General features: G+C 26.3%; 1 protein-coding gene across 3 annotated transcripts; it reads right to left on the reverse strand.

The window, feature by feature from the left end:
• Positions 1–3,847: 3,847 nt before the first annotated feature.
• On the reverse strand, positions 3,848–20,639 carry Rh50 (Rhesus blood group-associated glycoprotein Rh50). Of its 3 annotated transcripts, XM_018521982.1 has the most exons (13): positions 18,488–18,568; positions 17,333–17,423; positions 15,616–15,751; positions 14,760–14,822; positions 11,732–11,918; positions 11,378–11,528; positions 10,660–10,807; positions 10,258–10,476; positions 9,847–9,929; positions 8,195–8,338; positions 6,561–6,726; positions 3,993–4,186; positions 3,848–3,895 (listed from the first exon to the last, which is right to left on the reverse strand). In XM_018521982.1, exons 2-12 carry the CDS (start codon positions 17,339–17,341, stop codon positions 4,026–4,028), a joined length of 1,467 nt encoding a protein of 488 aa, XP_018377484.1. In that variant the 5' UTR covers positions 17,342–17,423; positions 18,488–18,568; the 3' UTR covers positions 3,848–3,895; positions 3,993–4,025. The 3 variants fall into 3 exon arrangements, with proteins under 3 accessions (XP_018377484.1, XP_018377483.1, XP_018377485.1); XM_018521981.1 differs by having other exon boundaries at positions 3,860–4,186; XM_018521983.1 differs by lacking the exons at positions 17,333–17,423; positions 18,488–18,568 and adding an exon at positions 20,469–20,639 and having other exon boundaries at positions 3,860–4,186.
• Between the last annotated feature and the right edge of the window lie 842 nt (positions 20,640–21,481).

Consider the following 21,481-nt stretch of genomic DNA (forward strand, 5'->3'; position numbering starts at 1 on the left):
TACGTCTATGACGATCTGTTTGTTGAGGTGCACTTTCTTGTGCTTTTTGCGTACAAGTTTTAAACTAAATAGACTTATATTTTAATCTTTAGATAAAAGAGAAAAAGGACGAGATTGAAAACGGAAAGCGCAACTGGAGCGAACAGACGTAATTAGCAACAATCAATTAGTAAAAAACGCACGATATGGATAACGTGAAACATAGCCTGCCCCTACGGAACAATGATAAGAAAAAGAATTATTAATAATGTTGAGGTGTTATTTGTCATAGTATATGCGTTGTCATAGTATCGTGATAATGTTTATATAATATATGAAACGTCGAGTCGCAAAACGATATCGTAGGGAACGCAAGAAGATCGACTATCAAGACCTTTTGTATAATCATAAGCTACAAGCTTTTTTAAATGTCATAAATTTAATTTAGATCCCGACTAAAATCATGGCTAAAAATATTTAATTAAAAAGTTTATGAGTGTTTTTAATCTAAAAGTGCTTTAATTTAAGATTTACAATTTTCATAAAGAAAAAATTTAATTACAATTAAATTTTTCTTTCTTTACAACAATTTCATATATTTCTTTTTACTTTGATTAAAGCATTTATTATTCTTACTTATTTGACATCTCTTTTGATCCCTCAAAAATAAATCGTGATTGAAATTTAATTTAAGTTTTACCATGTTTGATGAAAAATTTAAAGTGTCTTTCTTTCATCATATTAAATCTTTTCGAATCATATTTATAGATCGCTATTTGTAGAGAAAAGAGATTTTATAATTAATTAAAGGGAATATCAGTAATAGAATAATTTAAGTATGTTACGGTGAATTAAATATATAAGAGCAATCAAAAATGCATTAAATTATTTTTTTTAATGAATTATTTGAATATAAACTATTTTCATGATCGCTTTATATAAATAATATATGTATGTTTAAATATAAAGCATTATTTTTTACAAAGAAGCTGTTTCATAATGTTAGTTTATTTTTCATTTACATAGTTTGTCGTACTTATAATATAATTTATTACATTCTTTTTTATATTATTACAACTTAAAATGATAAATTAAATTATCAAGTTTTATATTATTAAACTGTCATGACATAAACGTTTAAAAAATAATCATAGTAAAGTAAATACTCTTTTCTATTCTACACCACACACACACACACACATAAAATAAATACTGTTATCTTTTTCTTTCTATGAAAAATTTTTCTCTTTATCAAGTAGTCGAATCTTGCTGTTCGCTCGATGCCATAATGCGGCATGACACCTGTTGTCAGTTGAAAGAAATGCGCGTATAAATTAAAGTGTTCCGGGGTACTGCGTACACAACACGTTATTGGATCATTCGTAAGATACTAAATTAAACCTTAAATGAACATATTTAGAGCCGTAATTTTTCACTAAAGTGAGATATTATTAACTAATTTTTTTTTATTAAATCTGAGGCACATAGTCTGACGAAATATTCAGGAATTTTATTAGGATTATTAATTATAAATATAGATAATTCCGTTAAAAACAAGTGATAAACAAGATTTATTGGAAAGAATATAAAAAAGAAGATACCGATCATATAAGACATTTAACTTATAGATACAAAAGTTAAGAAAAGTTTGGTGTTAGCTGTTAGAAATCTCTCTCGTACACAATTTATGATCTGCCTGATCGCACTAAATAAAATAAATAAACTAGGTAATTGAATCTGATAAATGAATGAACAAGTACACTGTCAATCCCGAGTCGCTATAAGTCATAGTAAAATGGGACCCCGTGAATTTTCCACAGGGTTTCCTTCTTTCTCTTTTTCTCACTCTCCTATTCATTCTTTCATATAGTAATAAATCTATTGAACAAGGAAAAAAGGTTATCATAAAATTAAAAACTGATTGGCTAATGGATTACAAATTCAATTAGGATATTAATAATTAAGGTAGGTAATTGAACAATTTGCTAATTCTGTTATTCTATTATTCACTCTGTAAGTCTACCGATTTGTCTGTTCGATTTTCATATGACTTTTAATATGTACTGCTATATTAGACGCTTTTATTCGAGTAACTTTATTTATTAAAGGAGTAAGATTTCATATTCGACATATGCGCTTCAATATATGTTGGATGTATTTTATAATGAAGGTATTTCTTGGGAAAATGCAATCATTTTTTTTACATATATATTATTAATTTAAGATCTTAAGTATAAACGCAACAATAATAAATTAGGTTTAGTCTATTTATGGATTTACCATCACAAGCGCTGTAATATGTATTATATGTTCTTTTGTAAGATTTAACAATAATCAGAAATAAATCGTCGAAAAATAAAGAAGCTGTGTGTCGCTGTTTCTCTTTTCCGATAATTTATTCCCATCAAAATTTATCCTATTAATTTTGCATTTCTCATTCACAATATTAATAAAAAATGTTATAAAAGTTTTAATTAAAAGATCGTGAAATTTATATGGTAAAACTTTGTTTTCTATCTTCTACCATTTTGAATTAGTTTTTATTCTAGAATAGTTAACCTCTTGTGAACTTAACTTTTCCTCTTGTTTTATTTTTCTATTATACATTTGTCACGTAATCACTTAATTATACAGAGAATAAGACAACGAGTGAAATGTAGTACGTAACATTTTTATTCTGCGCTTGTATCATTAGAATAATAGTACGAAGTGAATTTTCAGAATAGAGAGAGAGAGAGAGAAAAGTGGTTCTAATTTACGAGAATAAAGTATATTATATGTATACAATGTTTTATACTGTAATGAATAATATGATATTTACATTGAAATGGATACAAGAATGAACAAAATTTAAGTTATATTTCAGATATCCGAAATTAAATGTGTGAACGTGTTGAATTTTTAACCGATATATTTTTGTGGTATATATAATAGGAAAAGAGATTTGTGAAAAAAGAATGAAGTGAAAAATCATAGAAACTTGTAAAAAGAAGTAAAAGGAAAGTAACGGAAAAGTTCCAAAAATGTAGTCAAGAAAGAGAGGGCAAAGAAAAAAAGATATAAAAAAAAAGAGAGAAGAGTGAAAACGGAGAAGGAAAAAAAGAAAAAAATATAAGAAGAGAAGAAAGTGAAATGGAGAACTATAGTAAATTACACTAACAAGGAAATATATGTAAATGTCCCAATTTTTATGAGTTTTAGACAATTCAAAATAAAAGATACATTTTTTGCAAATACCTTATATATTCAGTAGAACAATAAGATTTGTTATAATTTCTAATTAATGATTATATCTCAAATCACATTTATAGATTAATAATTATGTGTCTGAATGCGTTAATCCTTTTCTAGACAATTTTGTTTATCAAAATTTATTATAAGTTTTAATATATATACTTATTCATTTATTTATCAATATTCTTGAGGCTTCCACGGGTGCTTTCTATATAAAGGTTATGCGTTTCGCGGGTTTCTTCCGTGTCCAGATCCATTCTTGAAATGCCAACGTTTCGTGAACCTTGCAGTCCACTTCATCAGGGCGAGGAGCAGTCTGATACTGAGCTGTTCCTCCCAGGCCGTTCCTTTCATATTACGCTGCTTGTTGGAGTCATTTATTTATTATTTATATACTTTTTACTTTCATTTATTTATAACTTTCCGTTTATTTATTGCTTATATTTACAAAAGAAAAATGTTATAAATTGTCTTGCTGATATTTATAAACACAAATAATATATATTTTAAATATGTTATAACAATGTTTTTCCTTACGTAAATTTTTCTCAAAATATAGAAATATATTTTATATTGTCGATTTTAATTGCTTTTAGTACTCGACAAATTGTAAAAATCTATATCGTAAAGTAATCGGTTTTTCGTAATCATTTGTGGCTTCTATGAAAGGTGCAAACAGGATCTAATTATTAAGTAAGAATTAATTACACAAATATTAAAATATGATACTTAATACTAATGTTTACATGCAAGCTTAAATAACTTCGTGAGATGCGTACTTTACATTTTATACTGTGTATTATATCAACATGTTAAATATTGCCCATAACTATGTGATCATTAGGGCGATTGTTATCATTTCGATTTTTTCCGAATTCGTGCTGAAATTCCTCTTCCAAGTCCCAGACAACCCCATCATCAAATTTCTGCTGCTCAGTGATCCATCCGCACATCATCGTACGTAGAAGTAAACCTGTAAATTAAGTTATACATACAATAATCACAAGAAGTAAATGAACAAAATTAATAAAACAAGAAATAATTGACTCATTTATAAACAAATAAAGACAATTCAATTTAAGGAAAATATGAGTTTAAAGAATGATTAAAAAAGCCGTAAACTGGCACTAGTACACACAGACAAAGATTTAAACTAATTTCAAAATACCAATTGAAATTTTTATATGCACAAGGAATAAAATCGACGGTTGTTAATGCATAAAGGAAAGAAAGATAATTGTATTATTACACATATACACATCCACGCTTTAAGGACTTGAATTAGATTTTACAATTCAAATATAATTTGATGGAAAAAAAATTGCATTATTGAATTTCTATCAAAGAGAGGCAGAGAAAGAAAAAACCAGAAAATAGACGAATAGAGAACAAAAGAGGAAGGGAGGGAAAAGAAAAGGAGAGAAAAAGGGAGGAAAAATATAAAAAGAGAGATAGAAGAGATAGAAGAGAATGATAGAGAGAAAAAATCTGATAGGAAAAGACGTAATGGGTATAGAAACTGTGCGTTTCTCCTATTTTAACTGATCTTAGCATCTGTGCTCTGTTAGAAAGAGAATGTTGAAGTATCAGTATCTCTCTTTAATTCGCTTTAGATGGGGAGCGCAATGGAGGACACAAAAGGAATGAGGATTTAAGGCTCCTGTTCACTCATCACTATAATTTCACCTCACCTATAATTTCAGATTGTGACGTTAGCGAAGAAATACACAATAAAACTTTGGCAAATTATATTTAAATAGAAGTATTTTTTTAGAAAACAACATTTGCAAGTCTTGTAAAATATATGAAACTATCTTCTTGTTTCTGGGAGAAATTTAATCACATTTATTCCTATATATTATTGATTCAACAGTTTATCAGTTATGAACATAATTTATTTTGTTTTTGGTTATACATTTATTTTCAGGGTTTGCGTCAGAGAATTTGATGTTTGTGCAGTGTAAGCTTCATTCTATTTTTCTTTCATATAATAAGCGACAAAGATAAAATAAAGTTTCCAGTATAAGCCAAACCAAACACAGCTCAATACATGTTATTTATTTAATAATAAAACAAAAAAGTTTTCGGTATACTTTATAAGTCAGTCCTATTGAGTGTAAGCGTTGTTTTATTTCCGTGCTTTATAAGAATTATAAATAAGAATTATAAATAAGAATTATAAATAAGAATATTAATGTGCTTTATAAGAATTTTTATTGTGTACTTTCTTACTTCTATGTCACAATCTGAAATAGTAATGATGAATTAATAGAGAAGCTTTAACCCTATCTGTCATTATCCTCATTACTAGTGTTTTAGAAAAAATAAAAAATATATAGAATGATTTTGCTGAAGTATTTAAACATTTGGCTAATTTAGCTATATATCCACGGAAATAATTTTGTTAGACCATTAAAATAGTTACATAAAAATCATAATAAATAATGCTGAAAAAGTTTTGACATTCTAGTAACAAATTTGAACGTCCTACTTAATTATTTCATGGACCAAAATTATGTTTAGAATTGTCTCGGACTAAATTCTTAGACATTTCATCAAAACTATCATTTTTATGTACACGCATCAAGCTACACACACCTTTCCTTTTTTTAAATCGATAATGACAAATTCATTGGAATGCAATCTATAGTTATTACATTTATAAAAGAAAAAAAAAAGAAGTGAAAAAAACAAGAAAAAAGAAAAAGAAAAGAAAAAGAAAAGAAAAAACAGTGAAAGAGAAAACAAATAAAAGAAAACAAAAGCAAAGAAGAAAGAAGAAAATTTTTGGTATCTCATTACAACCATATTAGATTTCATTGAAATTAAAGAACACACACACACACACACACACACACACACACACACACACACACACACACACACTATATGAATTTTTTCTTATATTATATATCTTAAAGTAAATAAATTTTACTCTTTGCAATAAATATTCATATTTGATAGATTTAGAAAATATTTGGAAACTTTTTTTTCGAATTGTTTATTAATAAATAACTACAAATACTGCGTAATAATGGTAAATATTGTAAAACCGTAAAATTTATTTTTGCAAGAAGAATATAGATTAAATTATATATTTATGTCCCAATAAAAAAATGAGTAAAAAATAAATTTTTAACACATTATGTTTAAATCATCAGACACGAAAATTAATTTACTTTGACATATAAGTAAAACATACAAAAATTGTAAAAAATTTTTCATTGTCATCGAAAATTCAATTTGTTACTATAAGAGATATTATATTAAAAATGTATTTAATAAAATAAAGAAAATTTTTTCTATCTCTTGTCACAATATGCGACATGGAGATTGATTAGAAGTACCTGTTATTAATCCAGAAACAATGGAGATCCCAAGGGTAACCGCTAGCGCCAGTAATTGATATCCCGCTTGCTGATACGCCGTTCTATTGTATCCCATTGATATTCCATAATTGTCGCGCATCTCGCTAATTTTTCGCTCTGAGCTCGGTGCCCGCGCAGGAAAAATCTGTTGACAAATACAAAAATTTTTCAAAGATAATTATAAATAAAATTATAAGTAAATAATTATTCCAACTTAGCAATAATCATAATTTATTTTTAATATAAAATTTACAATATCTTTAACAACATTCAAATTTTCAATTATGTTATTTTTAAATTGCAAATTTCTATGCATAATTTCATAAAAAACAGATAAAAATAAGAATAAAGTTAGAATACATTTTATCAAACATTATATGTACAATTTTATGTACCATCGATATATTCTAATAAATATTTTCCTAATAGTTAGATAATCCATTTAGTTTCAAATGATCAACTTACAATTTGTGGTAGATACATTAATAAATAATGATTATTCTATAGAACTAATTTTTTTTTAAATGGACAATAGATTGAAATAATTAATTTCAACAATATTCCAATAACACAATATAATGATGTGAATGAAAAGAAGATCATGTGTTAGAGTATAACCATATGTTTGAATGGGACAATGTAAAGATTCTAGATAGAGAGTGTAATTATTTTAAACGGTTAATATCAGAAATGATTCATATTAAGGCGCAAACCAACGGAATCAATTCCAATAAAGACACTGTGCTTTTAAATGAATCGTATTTTAACACTCTTGACAGAATCAATAATAACGATTATAACGATTATTGATTATCGTGTCCTTACTTTTCTTTTGTTGTTCTCTTACTTACTTATTGTTAGATGTCACAAGACATCAGTCTAAATTTGCTTTCCATTTCGCATAAGACTACCGTTGAGACCAGAAGCATTAATCTTAACAATTACGGTAATTTTGTTCGTCAATTTACACGACTGCCGTTGAGTCCAGTAGCATAAATCTTGTAAGTTCGCTTTCACTATACATACTGTTTAAATTTAATTATTAGAATAATTTTTCGTCATTCTCAAATCTTATATATATTAACAGATGTTGCCGTAATACAAAATGAGGTTAATAATTGTTTGCATGTTATACAACATACAATAGACATATAATTGTTAACAAGAACTTGAGAATTAATTTTATTAAAGATGACTACAAAGAATATTTTACTGGTTGACTACATTTGATTCTGGATTTATATTTTGTGATTATGTAATATTGTAACAACTTTTATGTAAATTACTGCGACTAATGAAGACTTTGTAAAGTCGAAACTAGTTTCGCGCGATTTATTGTAATTTTAACATTAAAATTATTATAAGAGATTATTATATTTCTACATCTTATTATTTACTCGTCTTTGGCCGTTATTTATATATATTTCTTTATTGTGTTTTCAAATGATCATTTCATCTGTTCATTTTACTAGTGGAAGTTATTTGTGCGGTAATTACCGCGAAAGTAATTTAAAACTGAGATAGTTAAATTATGGTTCCGCCCAGCAACATAAATAAGAGTTAATTACTCGTAAACAATAAAATGATTAATTCAAGACAATGGAATTACGTACTTCGTATAGGGAATAATCGTAAGTGGCTTCCGTAGCTAAGCATGCCATAAGTGCCCCAAAAAATGCAGCTATCACGCCAGGCATTCCATGTAAATTATGTACTCCGCAAGTGTCATGGATACGAAGATGTTTCTGCATAAATGGCTGTAAAAAAAGGTAAAAAAATTAATAAAAGAATAATTTATTAGAATAAGAGAACAGAGGCTTTGCAGAGTCATATAACTTACTCATTGTAATAGAAAAATCCTCAAGTATAATACAACTTAAGTTTTTCGTAAAAAGTCAGTTTTACCTTATAAAAAAAATGAAAAAAAATAAATCTATTTTTTTAAAAAAGTAAATGTATTTTAATGCTGGTTATAACAATAACCAAACACACACGCACACACTTGCAGATAATTAATGATTTTTTACTTTCATTTTTTTGCTTCAAGTCACTAACAATAAATATCCAGATTTTATGGGAGCCGTAAGACTCGAACATATCACGAATATTTTTATAACTATTATAATTTTCATCATTTTTACTTGCATAGTAATAGATAAAATATTTATTTTTATGTTGTATAAAGTTTAAAATAAATCGTCTGCATAGTTTCTAAAAAAATTTATAAAAATAGCTTTTTTAACTAACCGATAATCTTTCCTTAAGTGCAAAAATTAAAAAAGAATAGAACTTATAAATGATTGATATAAATAACCAATCAGTGTATTCATATAATTTTTGTGTAAAGAATCAAACATAGTAAGATTGAATTCTAATGTTGAAATCCATCTTATCATGTACATATTTATTTGTTGTTATCTAATATATTCTTTCGTTACGTTAAAAGAATTAATATAAATATATAGAGGCTAGCACAATTCCTGATTAGAATGATCTAATATATGTGTACTTTGTGTGTTCCAACATATGTTTGTTATATACATATTTCTTTATAGCGAATAAAAGTGTTCTCTTTTGTATTATATAACATCAAGGAATAGAAGTAACTAGTTACTATAATTGCCGTTACTTAGTTATAATGCCTTGTTGTAACGATTTGGTAATGATGTTGCAAATTTGTTTATGATGATAATGTAATATCCAAGTTTAGAACGGTCAATAGTTATTTATAACGAGTTGGAAAAGTCATTTGTTACTGAAAGAAATAACAAGTTGCAACAGTTGCAACTTGTATCTCGTTACTTTTTAATGTATAACGAACTAATTTTACGGTGTTACTCGTTACTTACTACTTTTTTCAATAAATAACGTGTAATAGTGACAAATTACTTTTTAAAGTGACTTTCCTGACCTTAGCGTTTAGTAAGTTTAGTTAGTCATCATTACAGTCACAAAAAATTGTAACATTATTATCAAATTGTTATTATAAAAAGTATAAACTGTAAAAGTAACGGAAAAGTAACTCTACCATTTCCTGTATAACAATGATACTAATAGATTAATTTCGTTATTTTTTGCATGAAAGCATGAAGATATAATCATCGAAAAGTAAATCTTTTCTTCTGATATATTTCTAATATAGATTTGGTATGAAATATGAATTACCTCGTTATAGATAATTAATTTTCCGAAAAAACATTAGAAACAATTTTAAAAACAAATAATTAATCAACTGTCGCTATTGCACAATAATCTTCATTATTACCGTAAGATATTTGTATCCCAGTACACTAATTACACCGGATATGGCACCGATGATCAAAGCACCTACTGGTTGACACATCATACCTGCGAGTATTGAGAAAGTTCAAATTAGAGTAAGGCCTACTTAAACTCTGAGCAATTCATAATTGCGGTATATAGATTTATTAAATTATAGTAACATATTGAAGAAAGTTTAATCAGCTTAATGTCAATAAATGACTGCATGGAATTACAAAAAGTAATTGCACAATTTAATCAATATATTTAATCACTTTCTTATTTTGTTATGCGTTATAAGGTTTTACACTATGTATTATATAATATTGCTACATTATATAATATATGTATATATAATATATGTATATAATATTTTTAAATCTAGTATTTGCATATTAAAGAGGTAATAATCAACCTGCAGCTGTGCCAATAGCAACGCCTCCAGCTAGGGTCGAATTTTGTACGTGTACCATATTGAATTTGTTGTCCTTAGAAACCAATGCCGACACAGCGAACGTGATCACGCAGCTCGCAGATATTGATAACAGAGTGTTGATTATAGCTCTCTGTTGATCATCTCCTGTCAACGCAGCGCTATTGAATGACGGCCAAAATAGCCATAAGAACACAGTACCTAAAGGTAGTGAATAATTATCTTATTACCCTACTTTAGCGGTTAATATTTAGAAAATGTGATAAAATTATATCTAAAAAAAGGATAAAACTTAATCAAACATCCAATATTCATTATTATTATTATTACTATTACTATTATTATTATTATTATAGATATGCAAATAGCTTCTTTGACACATACCGATCATGGCGAAAACGTCTGATTGATAATTCGATCCTTCCAAATCATGTTCCTTTGGTTTTTCCTTCAATCCGAATACGAAGCTAACTGCCAATCCAAAATATGCGCCAAACACATGAACAAACATACTGTCACCAGCGTCAACGGCCTTAGAAATGTGAAAAAAATTTACATAATATAGAAAAGTATATCTTATCTTACAGAAATTACACTATATATTTACAATAAAACAAGTATCACTTATTGTTTACTTTAAAGTTTTCAAATAATATCGGTATTATATAAAATAGAGTAATATTTATAATCGATAATATTTACAAAATGGTAGAAAATATATGCGTGTTTATATACGTGTATGATAAAAATTTTTTGTTGTATTCTAATTTTAATTATATATTATTAGGTGTTGAACTTAATTCCTGCCGCTCGCTTAATTTAAAAAACAATGTTCCACACACTTTTTAGCATATTACATTAAAAAATTTTTTTTTTAGATTTTTTAGAGGTGTGGAACAATGTTTTAAATTAAGCGAGCGGCAGGAATTAAGTTCAACACCTAATATATGTAGATAAATTTATATCTGTACATATTGTTTTATCAAACATTTTATATTAAAATATCAACAAATGATTAATTTTCTCTCTTTTCTTCTTTCTCTTTCTTTTTTATGCGTCAATCTACTTGTTGCAATCATGAAAAAAATAGGAATAAACTCACCATAAACAATTCTTCGCCTACATACTTATTAATGGTAAACATAATCAACTCCACTATTCCCATGAACACCAGTTGCATATAAGTCACTTTGCCTAAAACTGCTCCCATGGAGATAAGCGGCGTAGCTACAGCAACGTCTGCACTAAGCAGACTGAAAAATTTCGTAACGATACATAATGAAGAAATAAATATCTTTACTCAAATTTTAAAAAGGCTATTTTTTATTTTATTTAAGTTTAGTGTAAAAATAAAACGCTTATGGTGTTCCCATACGTGTAAAATAAAACTAATATAAAATATTATCTGATTACTTTATCTTTGCAATTTTTAATATAAATCAAAATAAACACTGACCTCTCTAATGAGAGGTAAGCCTTATGGCCTAACTGCATATTCATTACGCCATCGCAGATTAAAGCCACCTGGACGAGAATTGCACCTACAAGGAAGGTCAGACCAACAGCGCTCTGGCTGTACTTTTTGAGGAACGTCATCAGGAAGCCAAAACCAATCCAAATCATCACATGGACATCTTGATACACTGTACCATTTTATACAGACCAAGAACAAAACAAACAAACGTCTTGTAAACGATATATCCGCGACAATTTGTGTTAAGTTGATAAGTGGATAATGTTTTCTTTCTTCATTCACTTCTTTAATTATCGCGTATACATAGTTAATTACACATTAATTTATCATTCAGGATTATAGGATAGAATGACAGTGAAAGACGTAACTTACAATTTACGTTGATCACAATTTGTATATACATCGGCACCGTATTGCTTATATCCTGAGACTAAATAATTTGAAGAAAAATGATTGCATTGAAGACCTTATAACAGAATGTGATCACAAGCAATTTTGTCAAAATCCTATGAAAGGAAAAGGTATATATACTTCTTCCTTGTATATGTATACCATATATATATCCTTTCGTAGGTTTTGACTATATATATATATATATATATATATATATATCTCGCTCTCTCTGTCTCTGTCTCTATCACTACTTCACTTGAAAAAAAGAGAGCCTTGTGAGAATCTATGAAAATCAGTTAGACATTGGTTCTACGCCCTTCAAGTATTTACGGCTCAAATTCTATCATTTTGTTATAATTCTATCTATTTTCATATGTCTACTTAAGACAGTATAATAGAAGATAATGTAATAATATTATAAATAATCTGTTAATGTAATAATAAATATGATGCAAAATAAAATTTTTTTTAGTTAATAATTAGCAAATTCTATATAATATATTCAATAAAATAGGAGTTACGTCACATTTTATAAATAACAGATAAAAAACTGATGTTTGTATTAAAAAAGAAATATGCGTTATTATATAAAATACATGTTAGAATCTGTTATCAATAAATGTTATCATTACTGAAAATATATTATAATTTTTTGCCTGTGTAAAATTTTTTACAATTTAAAATGGATTTTGCCTGATTAATGAGATAAAAATAATAGAAAATTAAATTTACAGCACAAGATATGTACGTGTAAAGAGACACAAACTGTTATTTATAATTATATATTTGTACACTCAGTTTTAATATAATCAATTTGCTGTTGGTTCATACAGCCATTTCTGTTTTATTCGTTATTGTGTTGTACATTTCATTTCATGCACTATCGCATGTGTATCATTAAAACTTACATTTATTATTACTTTAATTTTTTAATTTTTAAATTCGCTTAGCATGTGATTTTTCTTAATTTTACATTTATTGATTTTATTCGCAATATTTAATGAAAGATACACTATTACTTTATGACTTTCTCACGATTTTATAAAATAACTGAAGATATTGTAAATCTTTTTTCATTGAATAATTAAGATCATTGATGATCCAATAAACAGACAATTGAGAACGAAAATTTTACGTTTATTTTTTCTGATTATACATGGTTATACACTGCTTGAGATTTCAATGATATTTTGTATATTTTATATTTGAGTCTTCTTCGGAGACACACATACATATATGAAAGAAAAGAAAGCAAGAAATTTCAAAAAGAATTGACAGTAGGCGAAATAAAACAAATAATAAGGAAAAGAAGAAAATAACAGAAAAATAGTAATGGTAGAAAATGACAGCATCAATATATGTTGAACTCACATGTATATGTGATGGGTAGAGACTTTGATTGTCCATTCAAATAAGGATGGACGTTATTCAGTCGGTTACTGGCATCCGCCTCAGGGGCGTAATCATATATAGCAAGAAAAGCACACAACAGAAAACCCTCGATAAGAAGAAGTATGATTGCGTGCACTGGCCCATTGCACATTCTCATTCGTACCAGCATTGTGCAGGGATTGACTATATGCCGATGAAGCCACCGCAATGTACGGAGTGTCATACGGTAAATGTGCGTGGTCGTGACTTTTTCGAAATTATTGGTATTTTCGTACTTCATGAAAATTGATTCATTTCTTTTCAATGCATATGCGTTTAAATTTAATTGATCACATAAGAAAGTGTACACTTTAATTTTTAAGTTAATTTTAGAATATTAACACAATCAGTTAAAATTTTTTAAATTAAAAAAAATATTAAAAAATTTCTTTTTATTACTTGTAAATATAAGAGTTAAAATTAATTTATTAATTTATATATTAATTTCACGATTATTATGTAGTTATTTCTAAAAGAAGAAAGATATATGAATAAATTAAAGTCGTTATTATTGAATTTTATTCTCCCTTTAGAAATAATTTTTATGAACAACTTTTTAAAGAAACACTTTAGATATTTTAAATTTATTCCGTAATCCTTTTTACAACAGCCTTATTTATTTTTATTTAGAATGATTATAATTTATTGATTATATTAGTGTATTAATTGAAAAAAATTATATGATTAAAAATCTATTAAGTTTAAAAATAAACTTTACAAGTAGACGTTAATTGGTACAAACGTTGACATGACAATTCGCTGACAGAGGCTGTAAACAAACTGTTTTCAACTGAACGCACAAACAACGTCTCCCCAACAAATCTTTTGAACATGTGATAACGAATCGATATTTAAAATAAGAAAGGTCAAGATGGTCAGAACTCGTAACTTTTATTCATATGGTAACGTGTATATTCTTCCTTTTGTGCAACGTACAATGCAGAATATATAATATACAGATAAGATAATCTATTTTAATTTTTCTATTCATTCTTCTTCACATTTTAAAAAATATTATTTATTTAAAAAATGTTTCAGAAACTGACTCTGTTTTAAATGGGACATTCGTGGTCAACCAATTTTTTTTAGATAAGATCACTTTTTCTAGATTTTTTTTTCATTTTCATATTTTCCCTTCTCTTACCAAAACAAACATAAATTAATAGAACATAATTGACTTACTTACTCGGATAAATTCGTAATGGATCATTTTGTGGTTTTTTTATTTGTCCAGATTTGTCGGCGATGCCTGTAAATATAATTATAATATTATTTACATCGTCATAGAAACTTCTGGCAAATTATCTATTGAAAGTAGTAATTACTGCCTTTTAGTAATAAATTGATCTGGTATTAGATTTCTGTAAAAACAATAGTAGTGAAGACTATTTATAGTGAAGAATATTTATGGTATAGTATAAATAAATTACACGAAAATTTTAATCAAGTTGATTTGTGTTCTAACAACAAAGAATTCATAACATTTTCACAATCTTTTTTTAATGCTTAGAAATTTGGTAAATTCTAAAAATTCTAAAAGTTTTTAGAATTTATACAATTTTTTTAAGTTCTAAATTGTTAAAATTTTTTGAATTTCTAAATTTTTAAGAGAGATTTTCAAAGTTTTTTAAAAATTATTATTCTTAGGAATGTTAATATTTAATCTTTTTTTTTATATTTTTTATGTTTCAGTAAATTGAGAGTATAAAGATTATAAATTATAAAAAACGTAAGAAATGTTATAATAAATTCTTTAAATTATATATACCTTAATTTTTTTATAATTATATTTAAAAGAATTGTTTGTATAAAAATTAATATTCTATATGCAACAATTCTATAAAATTTTGTAGAAGAGTACGAATTTAATTTTTTATTTTAAATTTACATTCTTTTATTTGATGATATTTTATATTTACTAATAAGAACGCAAATTTAGAGACACATAATCGATAATATTAATAATAACTCTTAATTACAAGACATATATGAAATACACATGTACGCATTTGTATATATATATATATGTATTGTATACTGACCGGTACGATTTTTTAGCAGATTAGCGTTTGCCTCTGGACCATACGTCATAAATGTCCCTATTAGCGCGATTAGGATGATCTCGAGCAAAAATAGCATCAATACTTGTTGTTTTTCGGTGACTGAGGTATACATTATCTGTAAAGAAATGTATTTGGATAGTTAAAACAATTACCTTTGTTACGATTAAATTATTAGTTTACAAAGTTTTCACTTATTGAAATATATCTTAGATACGATGACGAGTTTTTTTTATTTAGAGTTTTTTTTAAGAAAAGGAAATTTTGGAAGGAAAGATATCCTTTCTTTATTATTCTTATTATTGTTTTATTATTTTTATATTTTACAGACTTAAGAAATTTTACTTTCAAAGATCGCATACTAATTATATGGAAAATTGGATTTCGATAAAATGTGAGTTAATATTTATTATCCCTAATTTTATATTAGTCGTGAGTTGATCGCAAATTTATTACGATCAATATGAATCGTCAATTTAAAAAATGAACTTTACAATTGACTGTTGCAACACGCTCACGATCGACTTATGACTAATGTAGGATGAAATGTAGCGTGGTGAACATAAGACGTCATAAATGCATGGCTTAATAAAAGGTAGTTTTTTAGCTATGGTACATCAAAAGTATAAAACTTATGCTCACAGGCCGATATTTATTTTCCGTTCTTACTTTAAAACCATCTTAAATATAACGTCTTAAGATGCTAATGTAACCCTCTGATTCGTGACATCATAAGACTGTACTTAAAAGAGTCTTAAATATAAGAATCGACTATGAATACCGTCCACAGAGTATCTTTGATACATCATAGCTTAAAAACTTATTAAACCTTGCATCTATAATACCTTTTACGTTCACCACATTATAAGCTATATTATATATTTCAACTAACTCTTACTAACTTAGTTCTTGCGATGACTCCTAATACCTTGTTTTATATATTTAATTTTTATGATTATTATTTAATTAAAAGGAGTTCATACGATATTTTTGTTTTATTTAATTTATTATTTTTATACTACTCATTTCATTGGAACCAATTTTTTATATACTGTGTTTAGTGCCGGTTCTTCAAAAATTGTAAATTCTTTATAATATTATTAATGTTTTAATTTATTATACTTTGGCTTTATTAAATTAAACTAATCAAATCCTTGATAAAGAAAATTAATTTTCCTAACATCGTCTTTTAATTTTCTTAAATCAATTATTTTATTTTTATTTATCTTTATTTGGCAATCATATAAAGAAATATATATATAGTCAAATTTTTGTTGCATAAAAGATGGATAATTTTCTGAATGTTATAAGGAATAAAAAATGTGCAATATGAAATATATAGGTTCGTCTACTTATATTTTACGTTTAAAACGTGTTATGTTATAATTTAGATGTTAAAAAAATAAAGGTTAATATCTATGCAGCATATTTTATCTAAGGGATGTCTTAGAATGTTTTTAAATATAGAAAAGTTTTTTGAATATCTTTAAAACGTCTTTTGAAATTATGTATTGTATGGATATGTATGTATTATATGTATAAAATTAATAATTTATCTTAAAAATCTGAAATAATATTCTTTAGAACACATATATATATACATGCATTCGTATTTAAAAATATACAGAGTTATAAATTTTATGGACAAATATTGGACAAGTATTTATAAGCATTAATTGCATATCAATCAGTACAATACCTTTCCCATCGTATTTCAATAATTCAGGTTAATCAAACTGTCAGTCGCGCTTCTCACACTCACACTGATGGATTTTTGCCTCGCACATTCACTGGAAAATATATTTTATCGCTCATTTTTGCAAAGTAATTTATGCGCTCGTCGAATTTTATAAGAGACGCAAAAAATAATATAATTCTAAATATATAGCCGGATAAAAATCAGAAAATTTTGCTAAAATTAAATATCCATTATTTCGTAATAAATAATAAAGTAAAATATAAGTTAAATGTATTATAAAAAATATGTCATACATAGTGTAAAAGGAATATATTATATGTATGTACACAAAGAAAAATGTACATACATAGACTTGTAAAAATAAATAAAAGAATTAACAATTTAATTGGTTATGTAGTAATTAACAGATAATTATATTTTTTTAAGAGATAATAATTCAATTTGTTACATAGTAATACATAATTTAATTGGAATTTAGAAACATTTTACTTTATATCAATCATATTTGATCCTCTATTTAATATACGTATATGTATTTTAGCAAACATAAATCAGCAACCACAAAAATTTTTTTTAATAATTTTAATAGTTAATATTAAAGCAGACAAATGTATTTTTGTTTCCAAAAAGTGAGAGTTAAGTAATTAATCCATCCTTTTAAAGGGAATCAAACATATTAATACATATCTCTCATATATTATGTTGCATGCTTTATGGATTAGAACTTTGTCCTGTATTACGTTTCTCTCATGTATCCAATAAATAGTATACGTTACATTGTCAGATTTATTAGATTTAAATAGCAAATTCAAATGGTCAAATAGATAATGACTGCAGTGGAAATGGTTTTGTTGAATAATCTATATTGGCTCAGCTGGTGTAGATGACATAGGTTTCTATATACTATTGTTTATCTTTCTATGGTGGACACGATCCAATTACACTGCAGTTGCACAAATTGTCATTGACCTCATCACCTCTCGCGTATATGTTACTTCTATTGGACCATTACATTTACATATACATTTTATTAGAAAAAATATCACACTTAATTCCTTTTTTTAAATTAAGTCACTATTACACTGTGAGCGTTTTACATCACATTAAACATAATACAATATTACAAAAATGTAGCAATAACTGTCAAGTTATTACCCAGTTTTAGATCTTGTTTTCACTCTTAGTAGGACTTTGTTAACGTGGGAAACGTCGCTTATAGTACGATGTCGCAAATCGTTCTGCCTTGTTTAAGCCTCGTTTAAACGCCCATACTGAGGGTCGTTACATGATCATCATGCCTGTTTATATGAACCCCAAGCCGCAGAGAATTAATAACAATTGTCATCTTTACCTAATTTCGTGCGTCCTTGTGATTTCATCGAGATATTTGATTTTCAGAAATATGAGAATCTACAATTTGATCTACATACACATTCAAATTTCGAAGCAAGATTATCACGAGCTCATAAAGTTAAAACTCGTATTGATAATAATCCATTTAAGAAAGAATAATTAGTTGATGCCAACAATAAAATTTTTACATTATATGCATAATTATTAATATATTTTAGAATATATATAATTAATATATTTTAGAATATATATACTTTTGTATTCGTATAATTAAATGTATGCTCTCTATAGTATATTATATCGTAAATGCATATTGTAATAGAAATGAGAAAATTATGATTACAAAACTTGTTATTAACTTGAGTTGTTACTGCAATTTAACAGTAATAATAGAATTATTTAGAAATTGCTCACTAAGGTTAACAAGAAAATTTAATCAATTCAATATGAATAATTGATACCTTTATTACACTGTTATAATATATTTTAGTAAGCTATTTATTATTTTTAGCAAATCTCATCCTGGAATTTCGAGTGACTTTCTTTTGTTATTATTTATTCTGTTTATTATTGTTTCATTTCACTTCTTATTTAATTAAAAATGTATAATTCCCTTTCTTTTTTAATTTTGCTAATTCCTTACATTTTATATCTTCAACCTTTAAATCTTTATCTTCATTTTTGCATTAATTTGTTTAAAATTATTTTTATATACATACTCAAATTTACACAATAAAATTGGAAGAGTTATTATGCGTTTACACTTTATTGCTATGTATTATTTTTAATATCTCTATATAAATATATAAATTGGATCAATTTATATTGATTGCCTTATAAAAGTCTGTGTGACAAAGATTGTTTACATGAATTATAAAGTCATAGGTATATGAATAATTAACAAAATAGACAAAGTATAGAAAAAAATATCAATTTGAAACAATTATGAAATTTGACAACATGAGGAGAAACAACACGATCTTTAGAATCGTTGTAAAATTATAACACACACACACACACACACACACACACACACACACACAATGTACTGTAGATTAATAAAATTGTTTTTCAGTAGTAAAAAAATCAAGGTTACAAACACATATCATCTATTAACTATGATATCCTATATATCAACTGCACGTGCAAGAATAAGAATGTGAGACAAAAAAAAAATATCTGATATAACAAACAATTCTTACACGCAACCACTACAAAACGCAGTTGAAATTATATACGTTCTTAAAAAATAAATTCTCTTACAACAAAAATTTATATAATATATATATATTTAAAAACATAATAATTTTTTCACAAAATTATTTATAAAATTTTTAACTAAAAATTAAAGCTAAAAGATCATTATCATCTTGCCATTTTTATATTATTATTATTGTAAACTCTTATATATTATATATATTTATTAGAACAATATAACCTACAACATAACCTTGATATTTTATTTAAAAATATCAAGAAAACACTCAATTAAAATTTTTACACTAATTTAAGAATTAATTAATTTATTCTATTGTTACAGTTATATATTATAGATGGATGTAATATATTATCTAATTTTTTGTAGAGTATAAGAATAAATAAGAATTATTATTTTTTAAATGTTACAAATGACAACAAATTTAAAAAATGATTAATGTTAATATCAAAAGATAAATGCATTTAAAAATTTATATTTTTTTCTTTAATGTATCTCTATATTAATCTCAAAACAGATATTTACTTAAAGTAAAAGATTTTATTTTTAGACTCAATTTTTACTTACCTTTGTTTTATGTAACAGCTTTTGAAAAAGAAACGAAGAGAAGATATTAGATGAATAAAATTTTCTTTATGTTCGTAGATTGCTTTTACATAGAACTATCTGTTTCTCCGACACAAATCATTTTTGCATCGCGAGTATTGGACAGAATTTTGGAGGTCGAGCCGATACGTATATCGGTAAGAAATAATATAATTTTGCGAATAGAATCACGAGAGACGTCTAACCACGAGGACAAGAGAAACGATACTCGGCCAAAGAAAACGAATAGTTCAAAGCCAGTGAACAGATGACACGCGATCGATTTGTTCTGCTCAGGAAAATCGACGGTCAACATGTACCTATATAATTAGACTATACGTCGAATACAAGACAAACAAGTCGCCATTTGCAACGACAACCTAACATTCTATGACGCGCAGTGCGAATTTCTGCAATGGAATAAAAGTATTTTGATACCTTGCATGTAAATATTAGTATATACTATATAGAGTGGACCATTTAAATCAAAGAAGTTCTATAATTCTGTTAGATATTATTTTTCAAAAAAAATACTTCAGACGAAAATTTCAGACGAAGAAACACGATGCAGTAACAGGGTGACCAACTGTGGTCTCCGAAATCAGAATAAAAGATCAAGATCGATTCAAGACAAAAATCAGATTCGACTTTATAAAACAAAACTATTTATCCATATCTTTCATTAAATTTTCGACATTCTTAATCAAAACATTATTCAATATACTTAAAAATCCTAGGAATCATGCAACGGTATGTTTGCTTTGATTTTTATACAGACTATGAATATATCAATAACTAATTATCTATTCTGTGAGCCAAAGATATAATTTACGTCGCATATATTTTACATAATTATAATGTTTACAGTTTATAGGAGTACATCTTATATGTCAAATGTTTACAACATTTTGCAATAACCTTTTAAAAACGTGAATGTAAAAGGTAAAATAAATCTATACAGCCAACAATATTCTACAGTTAAATTGTAGCAAAAA

This window comes from Trachymyrmex cornetzi, unplaced genomic scaffold (assembly GCF_001594075.2).
Source record: "Trachymyrmex cornetzi isolate Tcor2-1 unplaced genomic scaffold, Tcor1.1 scaffold127, whole genome shotgun sequence".
NCBI classification, from domain to species: Eukaryota; Metazoa; Arthropoda; class Insecta; order Hymenoptera; family Formicidae; genus Trachymyrmex; species Trachymyrmex cornetzi.

What these genes read in the sequence shown, in the direction of transcription:
- Rh50 (XM_018521982.1), bottom strand. An exon ending in TGGGATACAAATATCTTACG is followed by an intron (nt 8,339 to 9,846) that starts GTAATAATGAAG and finishes CTTTTTTTACAG; the next exon opens with CCATTTATGCAGAAACATCT. An exon ending in ACGATTATTCCCTATACGAA is followed by an intron (nt 6,727 to 8,194) that starts GTACGTAATTCC and finishes ATTTGTCAACAG; the next exon opens with ATTTTTCCTGCGCGGGCACC.